This window comes from Nelumbo lutea, chromosome 1 (genome assembly GCF_056320005.1).
Source record: "Nelumbo lutea isolate HS-2025 chromosome 1, American lotus-T2T, whole genome shotgun sequence".
Taxonomy (NCBI): Eukaryota; Viridiplantae; Streptophyta; class Magnoliopsida; order Proteales; family Nelumbonaceae; genus Nelumbo; species Nelumbo lutea.
The window spans coordinates 40682386-40696696 of NC_142684.1; the positions used below are offsets into that span (position 1 = coordinate 40682386).

The 14311-nt window shown below is 38.5% G+C and overlaps 1 protein-coding gene and 1 non-coding gene across 7 annotated transcripts in view; both read left to right on the forward strand.

Annotated features, from left to right (window-relative positions):
• Nucleotides 1-5721: 5721 nt before the first annotated feature.
• On the forward strand, nt 5722-5828 carry LOC148874374 (small nucleolar RNA R71). The gene has a single exon (XR_016106210.1). It is a non-coding gene; the product is annotated as a small nucleolar RNA R71 (small nucleolar RNA).
• A 4282-nt stretch (nt 5829-10110) lies between these two features.
• The window catches only part of LOC148874375 (RNA-binding KH domain-containing protein), a 38843-nt gene continuing 34642 nt past the window's right edge, over nt 10111-14311 (forward strand). For 4 of the 6 annotated variants that reach the window (XM_088986436.1, XM_088986447.1, XM_088986450.1 and 1 more), the window contains exon 1: nt 10396-10826. In XM_088986436.1, the coding sequence (XP_088842562.1) occupies nt 10729-10826 (98 nt within the window). In that variant the 5' untranslated portion in view covers nt 10396-10728. Of the gene's footprint in view, nt 10827-14311 lie in introns of all 6 variants that reach the window. The other 2 variants (XM_088986423.1, XM_088986428.1) reach the window with 2 other exon arrangements.

Here is a 14311-nt window from a genome sequence, read left to right on the forward strand (position 1 = left end):
GTGCATAGAAAAAACCGAAAAACTGAACCACAGTTAATCTGTCCACCAATTAGCCGTCGGTTTGATTTTGGTTCAGTTTTTTTTAAATCCAATCAGGTCAGTTTGGTTAAAAAACCCACGGTTCGATTAACCGAACCGTGAGCACCCTTATGCGATTCCTCCTCCGTGACATGAAGTGAGGCACCCTTGACGGATCCACTGGAGGTAAAGAATCCCCGGGCTCATGGGGACATATAGATAAATCCAATTGGCATGCGTGACATGCAATCCTATACAATATTTTTGGCACATAGACAAAAAATCCAATTGGAACATGTAAAAGCAATACACGTCCACTTCCATTTAAAATTTCCATACGTCCATTGCTATTTAATATTTCCTCGTACATGAGATATTAGCATAAAGGAAAGGGGGGGAGTGCTTCTGTGATGTCGATATAGTGTTTAGGTTGGAGGGGTGTGGAAGGAACCATACACCTTTTGATCAAAATATATGGCTAATAGATATGATTAGTCCGCTCGTGGTAGCATATGCATCGATAGCAACCACGAGGACCGTTCTCCACCTACTACAGAAGGTTACTTGATACATTGCATGAAAGCGCCGACATCTCTTTGTAGGTTCCAACTGTGCCAATATTTTGTGTACGTGACATCCCCCACAAAGACACGGTGGGCTTCTTTGATGTGGCAGATTCCCAAAGCAGCCGTTGTTTGTATGGTATCTTCTGGCGATGGACAGTGTTCCCTAGAAAATGATGCATCCACGTACGATGAAGGCCATTGTTGCCTAGTAGAGGTCGTTGCTAACACTCACAATCCACTCTGCATCTTGGGAGTTCAATTGACAGAGGGTCAAGTTAAGTAGATCACATTTTTAGTTGTGAAGTATGTTCGCATATGAACTGGATTAGAGGTGTAAATTGGGTTGTGCCACCCGCTGCCCGGTACGATCCAACACGAATTTGGATCGGCCTGGCATGATGGTTTACGGGCCATTCCAGGCTCGACACAATCGTGTGGGCCGTGTTAGGCCAAGGGTTTTAGGTCCACGGGCCAGGCCAACACGACATGACCGAGCGGGCCATGTTGCCTATAACCCAACCTACAACTTAGCCCAACACGACCCATATATATTATTTATATTTATATATATTTTAATTTATAATTATATAATAATATACTAATAAAATATTTTTTAAATTTTATTATAATAACTTATTTAATTATTGTATATATAAGCAATTTTATACATCAAAATTCATATAAAATTAAATTTTTTAAGTTTTTTGTGAATTTTTTTAAATAAATAACTTTAGCTTGATGCACAGCCTGACCTGGCCCAAGGCTTAGGCTCGGCCCACGGGCAAGCCTGGCTCATTGCACGACATGACATGGCACGAACCCACATGGGCCTGGGTCGTGGGCCATGTCGGGTCGACCCCCCAAGCTATCCTAGGGGAGGAAAGTACGGCTCGACACGACTGTTTTACACCACTAAACCGAATGCATTAACCACTCCATTTATAGATGTGTTTGTTAGATAGTGTATGCCCTTAGCTCCAATCAGATTGATGTACAAATACATTTATTGTAAATGAATAAAAGTACATTATTGTTTCATGTTGACATTGGTGTGTTTCTGTGTAATTACCCCCTAATTGGACACTTATAAGACTCGTATTAATATAGAATGTTCTTAGCCATTGGATAGACTTGGAGAGTTTATCTGGCAAGGCTGACACTGATGTGCTGCCAAAGTTGGGGCAGCTTGTCTCAGCTGCAAGGGTTATACCCAAAGCACATGCAGTGCGTGTTTGATTGAAACACTGAACTTGGACCATTTTTTAGTTATGCCCTAAACCTTGGAGATTAATGGGAAAAACTGGCAAATTAGACATAACTCCTAGACTTGATTATGTGGAGCAGTTTGAGAATTCATCTGAGTGGGTGATCATAGCAATAGAATCGGCCCCTTTGTTTGACAAAGTGAATGATAGGATCTCTGATGGAAACTTAAATTGCCAGTAGTGAATTTCAACTATGTCTGAGATTTGGTTTTGCAAAATATATTTATATGATATTGTTAACACCTGATTTTTGCTTAGTCCATCGCCCGAACCTCCAATTCACCCCAAATCATTGATCAGACCCTTTTGATCCATTTGAAACACCCAAAAACCTGAAATCCACCCTGAGAGCCCTCAAATCCATCGATAAACTGCCCAATACCAATCCGATGACCCTGATCACCCCCTCATCTACACCTTGACCACTAGACCAGGCACAACCATCAGACCCAAGACCTCCCAAGACACCTACCCAGGAAATTTGAACTCAAGATCCCTCCGTTCTCCTACTCATCAAACAAAGATTCTATTTCAACCCTTCTCATACCCACAACCCATATCCACTTCCGAATGCATCTAAACCAATCAAACCTGGCCAACCAACTCAGGATGTCCGAAAACCCCACCCTATAAAATTTCAGCCAAAAATACCCTCATTAACCCTTCCATCCAAAAAGATTTCATTTTGGCCAATCACGCTAGCACACACACACACACAAACCCACTCTCTATGGTCAGACCCATCTCAACCCTCCACTTTTTTTACTTGGAACCACCCATCATTGAACCAAGAACCCGGTACAACCCTTGGACCCGGTTAAGGCCAACTTACTAAAATTACCAAAATACCCCTAAGATTTTCCAAAATTGTGAGATTGTCATTGCCTCCCATAATTTAGAGAATTCAAAGGATTGACCATCCATCGTCTCTCCCCTTCGAGCGTTCAAACAGAGTTACGGCGGCAGCGGCACCCCCTCTCAGTCCGATCTCTTCCCCTTCTCTCTTCATATCTTCATCTTCTTCTTCTTCTTCTTCTTCTTCCCCCTCTTTCCTTTGCAGCGGCACATTCTAATTGAGCGATCTTCCACTCCACCATTGACCCCTCTCCCTCTCTCTCCTCTCTTTCTTTTATTTTTCACTTTTTTTCTTCTATTTCTGCACCGAACCAGTTGCCACCCCCTCTGTTACTATCGAACCCACCACCAAACTAGAAGCGCCAATGAATCCAATCGGATCTCTTTGCCTCCCTACCTATCTTTCTCATTTCTCTCTTCCATCTCTTTCTCCCTTCCATTGGATCAAGTCCCCTTGATCGTTGACTTCGAAATCAGACTGTCCATCATTGGAATCGAACCATAGCAGCGACAGATCCCAGCTCAAGATCGATAGTGCAAATCTTTCGATCACAATAATAGCTCAATTGTGCCACCTCTAAAATTTGAAGCTGAAGAGAAAGGAGATCCATCATTTGGAGTGCTGAACCTTGGAGGGAGGTTGGGCAAAATTTCAAAAATTTTCTTTCTCCCTTCCGAGAATCCAATTCCCTAATTTAGAAAACTGCATTTTCAAGGTTCGTTCTTCAAACAAACTGGACCAGATTTGAAATCAAAAGGAAACAAGTGTTAGACAATGTATGCCCTTAGCTCCAATCAACTTGATGTACATTATGACATTTATTGTAAATGAATAAAGTACATATTTGATTCATGTTATTGTGGTGTGTTTCTATGTAATACCCTTAAAGTGGACACTAATGAGACTCGTGTTAGTTTAGAATCTTCATAGCCATTGGATAGATCTTGGGAGATTTATCCTGCCAAAGATGACACTGATATGCCCTTGTCTCGGTTTCCAGGGTGAGACCCGAGGTACATGTAGTGTGGGTTTTCTTGAAACCCTGAACCGAACCAAATTCTAGTGTTGTCCTAAACCCTGGAGATAGATGGGCAAAATTGGAATGTTACACTTGACCCCTAGACTCGATTATGGTACTGCACTAGGTGTTGGATTGGGCTGTCTTTGATATGCCAATCAGTGAGATCCTTAGAGGGGGGTCAAAACTCAAGTATGTTGGGATAGTCCGAGAATTCATCTAAGTGGGTGATCATAGTGACAAGATCAGCCCCTTTGTCGAACAAAGTGAATGATCATGGAAATGCACTCTCTCTTATGGAAACCTAAACTACCGGTAGTGGATTTCAAATGTGTTTAAAATTTGGTTTTGCAAAATGTATTTATATAGAGATATACTTATATATTATGTTTTCACAAATTGTTTGCAAAAAGGTTTTAACTCTCGGGATCCATGTGAGTAGAGAGTGCAACATTGTACCTTGCAACCGAGGGAAAGGTCCTCTCTTGTTGGGCAGTGTTTGATCATTAAGGGCTGAGAGGTTAAGTGTAATACCATTTAGGGATAATAAACCTGATGGGCTAATCTCACATCTACCCATAGTCCTTGGGCCTTCATAAGATGGTTGGACCCAAAGGCCATTTAGTGTAAATGTTGGGCCTGTTAAAAGCCCATGGTGATGACTCAGGGTTTCACTGTATTCAATAGTGGATTCTGCCAGGCCTTGTAACAAAGGCTAAGCTGAACTCATATGGCTAATGTGTAGATCAATGATAGGGTCCCACGCCATACAAAGAGATCCAAGCTAATCAACATTAAAAGGAAGTGAGCTTGAAATCTTAATGGGCCTAAAACCTATTTTGAACTAGTTAATTGGATTAATTAAAAATGAGCGAATCTGGGTATGGATCAACAGATAGGGATAAGAGGATAACTCTTATCCAGTTAAAGAGTCCATATCTAAATAGAGATTTGGATTAGGGAATTCCTGATTTGATTAGGAATAGTTGATCTTGATTTGCAAATAAGATAAGGGATTATCCTTATCACTTAAAGAATTCAGGTCCAAATAAAGATTTGGATCAAGAAACTCCAAATCAGATTAGGAGATCATCTCTTTAAGGTTATATATAAAGAGCAGGGCGGACCTGAGAATTACACAACATAGTTTGACTATTTCTACCTTCAATTTTCTCTCCCTACTCTTTCCGCCCTACCCAGTTCAATCTCCATTTCTTGGAACTGATCAAGATTTGATCTTGATATTGTTTCTCGCTAGAAGAAATAATTCTAAAGCTGTGCTCACTACCCTCATTCGATTTTTGCTAAAGAATCAAAGGTTCTTGGTGAAGACTACCTGTTGATCCTGCCTCATCCTAAGTTGTGTCATCTTTAATGGAGGGAGGATTTGGTACACTCTTTGGGCATGAACACCTTTGCTGGGAGGAGCATTTTTGTGTGGATTCCATATCAGGTATACTTCTCCCTAATCTTGGTTTCAAATTTGGTCTGGTTTGGTTACAGGAACAAACCTTGAAAATGAAGTTTTCTAAATTGGAAATACGATTCCCATATGGGAGTAAAGAAATTTTTTGAAATATCGTCCAACCTTCCTACAGGGTTCGGTCATCCATACGATGGATCTCCCATTCCTTCAGTGGTATCAAAGCCAGTTCAAGTCTTGAACTGAATTAGATCAGATCTGGATCTGCGCAAATGGGCATAAGGTGTTCTACCTGATTTGCGCAATTAGCATTTTTTTCTGGGAATTGGTTCCCAGATTATAGGTGAATGATTTGGAAAACAAATCTTTATTATTTTGTTATATTTATGGAATTGTTCTATGAATGTTTCTTGAATTCTTGGGTTGCATGTGTGATGGAGATCAAATCTTCAATAAGTGCATGGGCAACCTCAGGAGTTTTATTATTTATGGATCCTCTGGCTGCAACATCTAGTATGGTCTTATTTGAGTCGGTAAGACCATTATAGAAAGTCAGTACTTGCAGCCAAATGGGGAGGCCATGGTGAGGAACTCTCCTTAGGAGCTCCTTGTATCGTTCCCATGACTCGTATAAAAATTCCCCCTCTTGCTGGAAAAAAGTAGTGATGTCATTCCTCATTTTAGCAGTTTTAGAAGGGGGAAAATATTTAGAGAGAAAGCAGCTAGCTATTTCATCCCACATAGTTATTGATCCTATCGGTAATGAATTCAGCCATTCTTTGGCTTTATCCTTCAAAGAAAATGGGAATAGCCTCAGCCTAATGGCATTATTACTTACCCCATTGCGTTTGAAGGTGTCACATATTTCTAAAAAGTTAGAAATGTGTGCATTGGGATCTTTGTGGGCCAAACCACAGAATTGCTCCGTATTTTGAATCATTTGTATGATGGCCGATTTGATCTCAAAGTTGTTAGCAGCAATATTGGGCCTGATAAAGCTGGAGGCAGCTCCAGTGAGTGTGGATTTGGCATAATCCATCATAGTCCTCTGCTCAGCCATTTCTTGAGCTTCTTGTTGGACTTGTCTGGCTGCTCTTAGACGGTTACGGAGAGTTCTTTCAATCTCCAGGTCGTAGAGGATCTCCTCCATCTCGATTCTGCTTATCAGAAACTGTGAAAGTCAAGGCAATAAACAAGATAATACAAAAGAATATAATTACCTAAGCCTATCATAGTTGTGAAATCAAGGCAATCCTTAGTTGCAGCATCTGCTTTCAGACCTACAATTCTTTAGGATTGTTGATTAAAACAATAATAACTGAAATTTGAATTGAAATGCAATGTACACTATTGCACACATCCATTCACCTCTACTGGACTGAGGGCAGCTTATCAGAGTTGAATTAACAATGCCTTTAGAGGACATAATTTGAGCTATAACTCGACCTAAGCCAGGTTTGGATTCAGGTTTATGAACTATGCAAGTGTATGGCTTCAAGAAATCTTGATGAATTCTTATGACCTGAAATCAGGTCTGATATTGACCTGCATAAGTTGTTGCTATTGAAAACAGTTTAGCTCACAATGAATCCAAACAATATTTTGGTTAAGATTCCTTATGAATTCATACAAATGTCCCATAAGTAAAAAAAATAGCAACCCATAGTGCAACAGTAACAAAATAACCATTCCACACATTTTCAAATTTAATGTTTCTGTATTGTAAGCTAAAGTGCATCAGTAGCAGATTTGAATTAAGTTCAAATCTTTAGACTTTTTAATCATTCACAACTGAAAATCAGAGCTCTCTAACTTGGGAAATTTCAAGGATCAGCCCAGGACCATTCTTATTGCCAATTTAGTAATGTTAATTGTAATACAAATCTGTTCTCAAACCTAGCCAGATTTAGCCTTGCTGTAGCAGGTCTGCTGTAGTAGCCCTACTAGGTCTGAACTTACTAGAAACACTTAGAACGTGTTGCTTTTCATTTGATATCTAAGGTAACACAAATTTTCAATTCAATCATACATCTCCTCAGATACAATACCTTGGTTATAAGTGCATAGAGCAAAGAAAATAGTTCATAAAAAATTCAAAGTTCTGGTTTAGTCCTCAACTGCATTCAGATATGAACCAGTTCAGATCTAAATTTCTTCAAATGTTGCTTACCAAAAGTGCTTTTGGGGGAACCCCATAAGTCCCCTAGGGTGAATTAGGGTGGTGATGATACTCAATTCCCCTCAAAATTGCATCAGTTCAGGTCTGAACTCAGATCTAAACTATTGCGGATTTGTAACAGTCGAAGTGATAATTGAACTCATATTTGAGTTCCTTTGCTATCCAAATATGAGTTGTGGTCTTAAATGCCCTTCTTTGCTATCCAATTGTTTTGGGACGTACAGATGGATAATAGGGTGAGTTGGGGTGATTATGGCTCCCAATTCACCTCATGATTGCATCAGTTCAGATGAACTCAGATCTGAACTGTTGCAGATCTGTAATATTAGAAGAGAAGTCTGAAATAGAAAACTGTGTGGAGGTGCTGCATTGCATTAAAACTATTGCGGCATAAAAAAAAATCCCAAAATATACAAACTTTTCCTCAACCAAAACAACTCAAATAGATCAGAGTACAAGTTATCTAACATTGCAAAGTCTGCCCTGTATCTTGCTCTGTTCACAGCCCCAGTTCAGATCTGAATTTCTTTACTCAAGGCTATCCAATTGTTTTTGGGAGATAGCAGATTTGTTCTAGAGTGTATTGGGGTGATGATACCCGCCCCCAATTACCTTTTAAATTTACATCAGTTCAGGTCTGAGTTCAAGGGAACTCAGATCTGAACTATTGCAGATCTGTTACAGCTCAGATCTAAGTTCTGATCCGAATCCTTGTTTTCCATTCTTTTGGTTATATAGTTCTCTCTCTCTCTCTTTTCCATTGTCTTATATATATATATATATATATATATATTTTCTTCTTTTTGTAATGAAAGAAAAGAATAATAAAGGGTTGAAATTTGCCTTCAAATCAGGTTAGAAGAGTAAGCAGTAAATGTCAATCTCAGAATTCAACAATCTATCAATTTGAATCATTCGAATAAATCATAATTGAGCCTTGGTTTGGTCAGACCCCAAGCTCATGAACATTCTCTTTTGAGTGCATGTTCAATCTATGCATGAGTGATGATCCTCATATCTCCTATCAAGGATCTAATCCTCATGCATGCATTTCTTCAAACACATCTAAGGTATCAATTCAAAATTGAATTGATCACCAACTGAATTGTGCAAGTTATCGCTAAACTCGCATCCAATTCAGTTCTTGAATAGTAGATCTGAATTCCTAGAGTCTCTCTCAAGCACTCTAGGAATTCCAAGCTTTAGATCCATTTAGCCAATCTGAAATTTGCATATCTGAATTTTCTTTCAAGCAATTCAGATCTTGCAATCTCATATCTGAGTTTTGAATGTTGATTGGCCGAATTAATCTACAATAACACCCTTATTCAAGAAACTTCAAGTACAATTCATAACCATTCGAATGAATAAAAAAAAATTTGATTGCTAAGCTGAAATTTTACAAGTTGAAATACGTCAAAGAAGAATGGAAGAATGAGAAAGAAAAAAAAAATATATAACAAAAAAACTGAATTCAAATTAAATGAGAATGAAACTACAATTGAGTTATTATAAAAGATCTCTGAATCACAAACCCCCAATTTCAAACTCACCTTCTCTTCTTACTTGCTTGACTTGAACTTCCTTCAGCCCTTCTTTTTCTTCTTCCTTGCGCCTAGCCTCTTCTCTTCTCTTCTCTCAAGGTAGCTGAACCTCTAAGAGTGGGAGAGCCTTCATTTCAAGCAATTGAACACCTCTCCCCCCTCCTAGATGCCTCCTTATATAGTTTTTCAAGGGGGCTCTTGCCCCTTCTTGAAGCCTCTAGAATGGGGTGTATTACACCCCTTTCTTGAACTTTCTAGAGCTCTCTCAAAAGCCTCCTAAGGGTTGCTATTTGGGCTGCACTTAAACTCTCTTAGCACATGATAGCTATGCTTTGAGCTACTCTTTTGGATTGAGAATGGACTTTCTTTGCTGGGCCGATTTCTACTCTTGGCTAAGCTTTTTTTTCTTTGGTTTGATCAAGGAATCCACTTGCTATTCTTGGGCCGAAGTGCTCTCTCTTGCTTCCACAACGGGGCTAGGCTGAATTTGGTCTTTTTGAACCTTCTTTCATTGCATTTTTCTTCATTTTCTTGGATTAATTACCCCTAAAACATATTCTTAGCATTAAGCTAAATTAAGGCAAATTTTAATAAAACCGACATAAAAATCCATGCTAAAGTCCTAAAAAATTATAGATAAATTGTAGGTTCATCAAATACCCCCACACTTAAGCTGTTGCTTGTCCTCAAGCAAAGACATCAGCTATAAACTGAACATTCCCCCTTCTATTCTCACCATCTAACGATGAATTTTTAAAACAGAAATGCATTGAGTGGTCAGGAAATTTTTGCAAGTGTTCAACTCTTATTTTTGTAAATTACCATTTAACACATGTATAAGATTCAAGGAAAGAAGAATATGAATTTCATCAAAGTCCAGCCTTCACTCATAATCCATATATAATTCAACTCTTTAATTGTCCAGGTTAATAATCAAATTGCACTAAGTTTTACATCTGAAATTTACGTGATTTATTTTGCCCATTTTGGTCATTTTAAAAATATATCCTCCCACCCATTTGTTTTTCCGGTGGGTAATTTTATAAATTCACTTCTTCCATTACTCTACTTGAAGGGAGTTCGGATCTCTTGCGCACAAGAACTCTACCCAAGTCTACTCACATAAATGCAGTGATACTGTTTTATGGATAGATGTGGGTAGAGTTATTGTAGACGGGAGATCCCGAATCACTTAAAGGAGAGGGGGTATTTATTCAGTATGAAAGTTCATGGGTTTTTCTGGCAAATGAAAATTGAGGGGTCTTTCTCGCAAATTACATGCGAGGTTTAAGGATTTGTCAAAAAAATCGATTTACCTTGGATTAAAAATTCAATGGGAACCAGATCTGATTACGAGATTCCTAAATCCAATAGGATTTTATCCATCAACAAAATCCAATAGAAATTTCGATTGTACTCAAATTTGTTATCATGATATTTCGGATCATTTTTGGATGTAGCAGGTCCGCTCCGGATCCGATTCGAACAGAGCAAGCGATAATTGACAAGCGACCAGCGAGGTCGGTGTTCGCTTCATTGATTGTTCTTATTCTTCTGTGCAACACCCGGATGCATTCCCCATTGCGGCAATTTAAAAGAGGAGGAAGAGGAGCATTCAATGGTGTATAAATACAGCGAAGCAAAGGATCGGGAGTTCTCTTTTACCAGGGGGCGCTCTCTCTCCCATCTCTCTGTGTCACCCCTCAGGGAGTCCAAGAGAGGGGTTGAGTTGAGACTTGAGACCATTTTTCTTCTGCTATTTCACATTAGATTTCTTCTCATCTGGGTCTCTTATTCTTTATGTTTATTCCTTCCTTGATTCCTTCATAGAAACACCCAAGACTCTTTTGGTGTCTGTGATGGGTGACAGAGTCCCAACAGGAAGTTACTTCCAGTACTCTCCTGGAGTTCATGCTTCTCCTCACAGGCCTTCTTCAGGTTCCTTGGATCGAGAAAGGTCTGTTCATTTCCTTTATTATTATTATTTTTAACCATATCTGTTTATTCGTGTATATCTGTTTTTTTTTTTTTTTTTTTTTTTTGAGAAATTGTTTATTAAATAAGTGATTTGCGACTTGATACTTGTGATTTTAATTTGGGTTTTATGATCTCGGTTCTGGGTTATGCGTTTTTTGTTTGGATTTCGGTCTTGTCCTTTTCACCGTTCTCATTTGTTGCATTCTTTTCTATACATGAATTAATAGACAGACGGATAGATAACCTCGTGCTTTGTTTACTTGGTTACTTGTAACTCTTAAAGGTTGAGGGCTAAGTTTTTATATGTCTAGATGAGTTTGTAATTACTATTTATTTTTTTTATGGGGTGGGGTGGGAAGCACGGACACCTTAAATGGTAATTGAATAGGACATGCTTCTATCAGTAAAAGATGAAAGAGTTCAGGTTGGTTTTGGTTTCCTGCTTTGGTTGCTAGGGAGAGGTAAATGGACATTAATTACATTAATTCCTTGACGTGTTGAATATTATAACATTCTGAAGTAAAAGATGTATTTACCCTAAAAGAAAGCAGATAATTTTATCTAGACATTTTCTAAGTTTAATATTTTTGAAATTTACAAGAGATTCAGGGAATTTCATTTCTGGGATGCCGCTTTTTTGCTTCTTAATACTATTATTTGTGAACCATACTGAACAAACACCAATGACAAGCCCAAGTTAATTTACCTTTGATTGGAAGACCATTTTCTTATATGGAAATCTGCTATACGCATAGTCTTCACAACAGTTTAGCAATGCAACTGACGGCTCTCATTATCTTTTAATATGTGCTGCTAGTAGTTGGTTACTTAAAAAATTAGTTGCATGCTCATAAGGTACTAGGGTCTAATTATTATTGTCTATAACATTTCAAATTTCATACTGCCTATAGTATAATGAAGATAAGTGATAAATTGATGAAGTAAGGTGTACTTATCTGCAGCAAGCCAGCAGGATAACAACAAAAGGTGATTGCCCTAGCCACAAAACATGATAGATCACCAAGAAAGTTCTACGTCTTTCAACTCTGGATCTTATTTATTCTTAATATCCTAAGATCATGAGAGGACATTTTAAGGTGTCAGGTTCTGAAGTTAGACCGTAGACAGTTTGGTTAACATATGGAAGAAAAACGTCATGATGACTTGAGGTGTAGGAACATAGTGGCAAAGAGAACCAAATAAGTTTGTTGAGGTAATTCTTGATGTAAAAAGGGTAAGATTAGGACAATCAAGCCCCAAGTAGAAAAAAATGAAGATCAACCTTTGTAAGATGTTTTTTCCCTGTTTTCTCTCTGAGGTGATTTCTGTTGAACCTGTAAGGTGGAACAGAAGTGCTGGCCTGATATCACAATAGGAAAGCATTTCTGATGGTGGAAAAAGCTCCTTGTATGATAGTGAAATAATAAAATTAAATTAGAAAAACTGGAAATAAAAACTTGAGATGGGTGGTAAGGATGTAACCCAGACTGCCTCTTTCGTGGGATGGTAGATAAATCAGATATTTCCTATTCTTTCAAAGAAAGCTGGAACATGCTACTTTGCTACTCTATTTTCTTTCTTCCTACAGGAGAAGGGCCTGAAGGAGTACAATGAGTTCCTCTTTTTTGGTTTCATCTTGTTCCATCCAGACTGGTTGCCAATGCTGCATGGATGTGAAAGTGAAAATCAGAATCCAATGAATGTTTGGGAATCTGATTCAACAAGGTTTAGAACGTTTTTTTTTTGTTACTTAACAATGGTTTCTAAAGAATTAGCATTCTTTATGTATATTGACCATTCATTTATGTGAAGTAAGAAAGTAGATAAAGAAAAATGTAATGAATTGTTCATTAAGAATCCATGGGGTGCTTTTTTTTGTTTTTTTTTTTCTTGAATCATCATGTTCCCATAATCTTTTTTTTTTGAATCTTGTGTGGACAGTAGAATTTGGAAACGTTCCCCTTCAGGTGTGTTTACTTGCTCTTCCTTTTTTGATATCCTCGTTCAATCATCAAACCCTGTAAGGAGCTTTCCTTCAAAGGAGATTTGGTGTCAGCCTCTACCCCCAAAAGTTCAGGCTTTCTGTTGGGAGGTGGTTATCCAAAAAATCAATACTTTAGATTTGTTGCAAAGAAAAAGGCCAAATGTTTGCCTATCACCCCATGTTTGTAGCCTCTGCTTGGGATCTGGTGAGACTATCACACACCTATTGATTTCTTGTCCATTTGTATGCTTTATTTGGACTTGGTTCTCTTCTATCTTTGGTTGTAGGCGGACACCTCCCCCAGATGTGGCAAGCCTTTTTGACCCAAGCTTTTTCAGGCAACCAAAGAGGCGTGGAAGATTAATGTGGAGAGCCACAAGAGCAGCTATCTTTTGGTCAATTTGGGAAGAAAGGAATAATAGAATCTTTAAAGGCGTGGAGAAGCCCAAGGAGGCAATTGTAGAAAGGATAATTATTATGACTATTCATTGGTTGAAAACTTTGGATTTGTTTAAAGACTTCTCAGCTGAAGACATTTATAGGAATTGGGAAGTGGTGGCTTCTAACTTCCATGAAACCTGTTGTGCAGGAATTGTTCTCCCCACCAACACAACAAAGAGTGAAATTGAATTTTGATGGGAGTTCAAGCAGTAACCCGAGCCCTTCAGGTATAGTAGGAGTTTTCAGAGATGAAAATGGCAGAATTGTGGCTTTGTTTTCGAGACCAATAGGAGTGGGGGACTCATTGAGAGCGGAGGTGATGGCCTTGCTTCAAGGTGTAAGATATGCAAAACAGTTGGGGTTACACCAAATTGAGATTGGGGGAGATTCTAAATTGTTGATTGAGTGGCTGCAATCTGGTAAGTTGGGAGCCTAGATTTATAGACAGCCCATAAGGGAAATCCACAATACAACAAGGGAGATCGGTGCATGCTTCAAATGGATAAGGAGATCAGCCGATGGTTTAGCTGACACGTTGGCTAAACAAGGGACTGTGAGGGAGAGTATGTTTTGGGCAGTTTTGTAAGAAAGATAACTGGGGCTCAACACCTACTTAGGGGTAGACAGCTGTACTTAAATCTGGAAAGTTATCTAATGAAGTTACCGTTTCCAATAAAAAAAAGACTAGGAATTTTAAACACCAAAAGGAAGTTAATTGGCAAGTTGGCTAAGGTTGAGTTAGTTAAGGTTGTTCTAGCTCCATGGAGATATAGTTCTTTTTCCATGTAATAGGCTTCTTACAAAATCTATAAATGATAGGATTCTAAAAGTTGCTGGCTCTTGGATTCCCTCCTAGAGGTAGGCCCAAGTACATCAACAATGACAGTGAACTTGAAAAGTACAGTGGGTCACCTTGTCTAGGATCTCTCTTAGTTGGGAAGAAATCTTTTGTCAATCCATTAACCATAGTTGAGTAATGACATTGTTTTATATGTTACAAGGGTTAGAATTGGAATTTCTTATATGAGATATAGATCTGA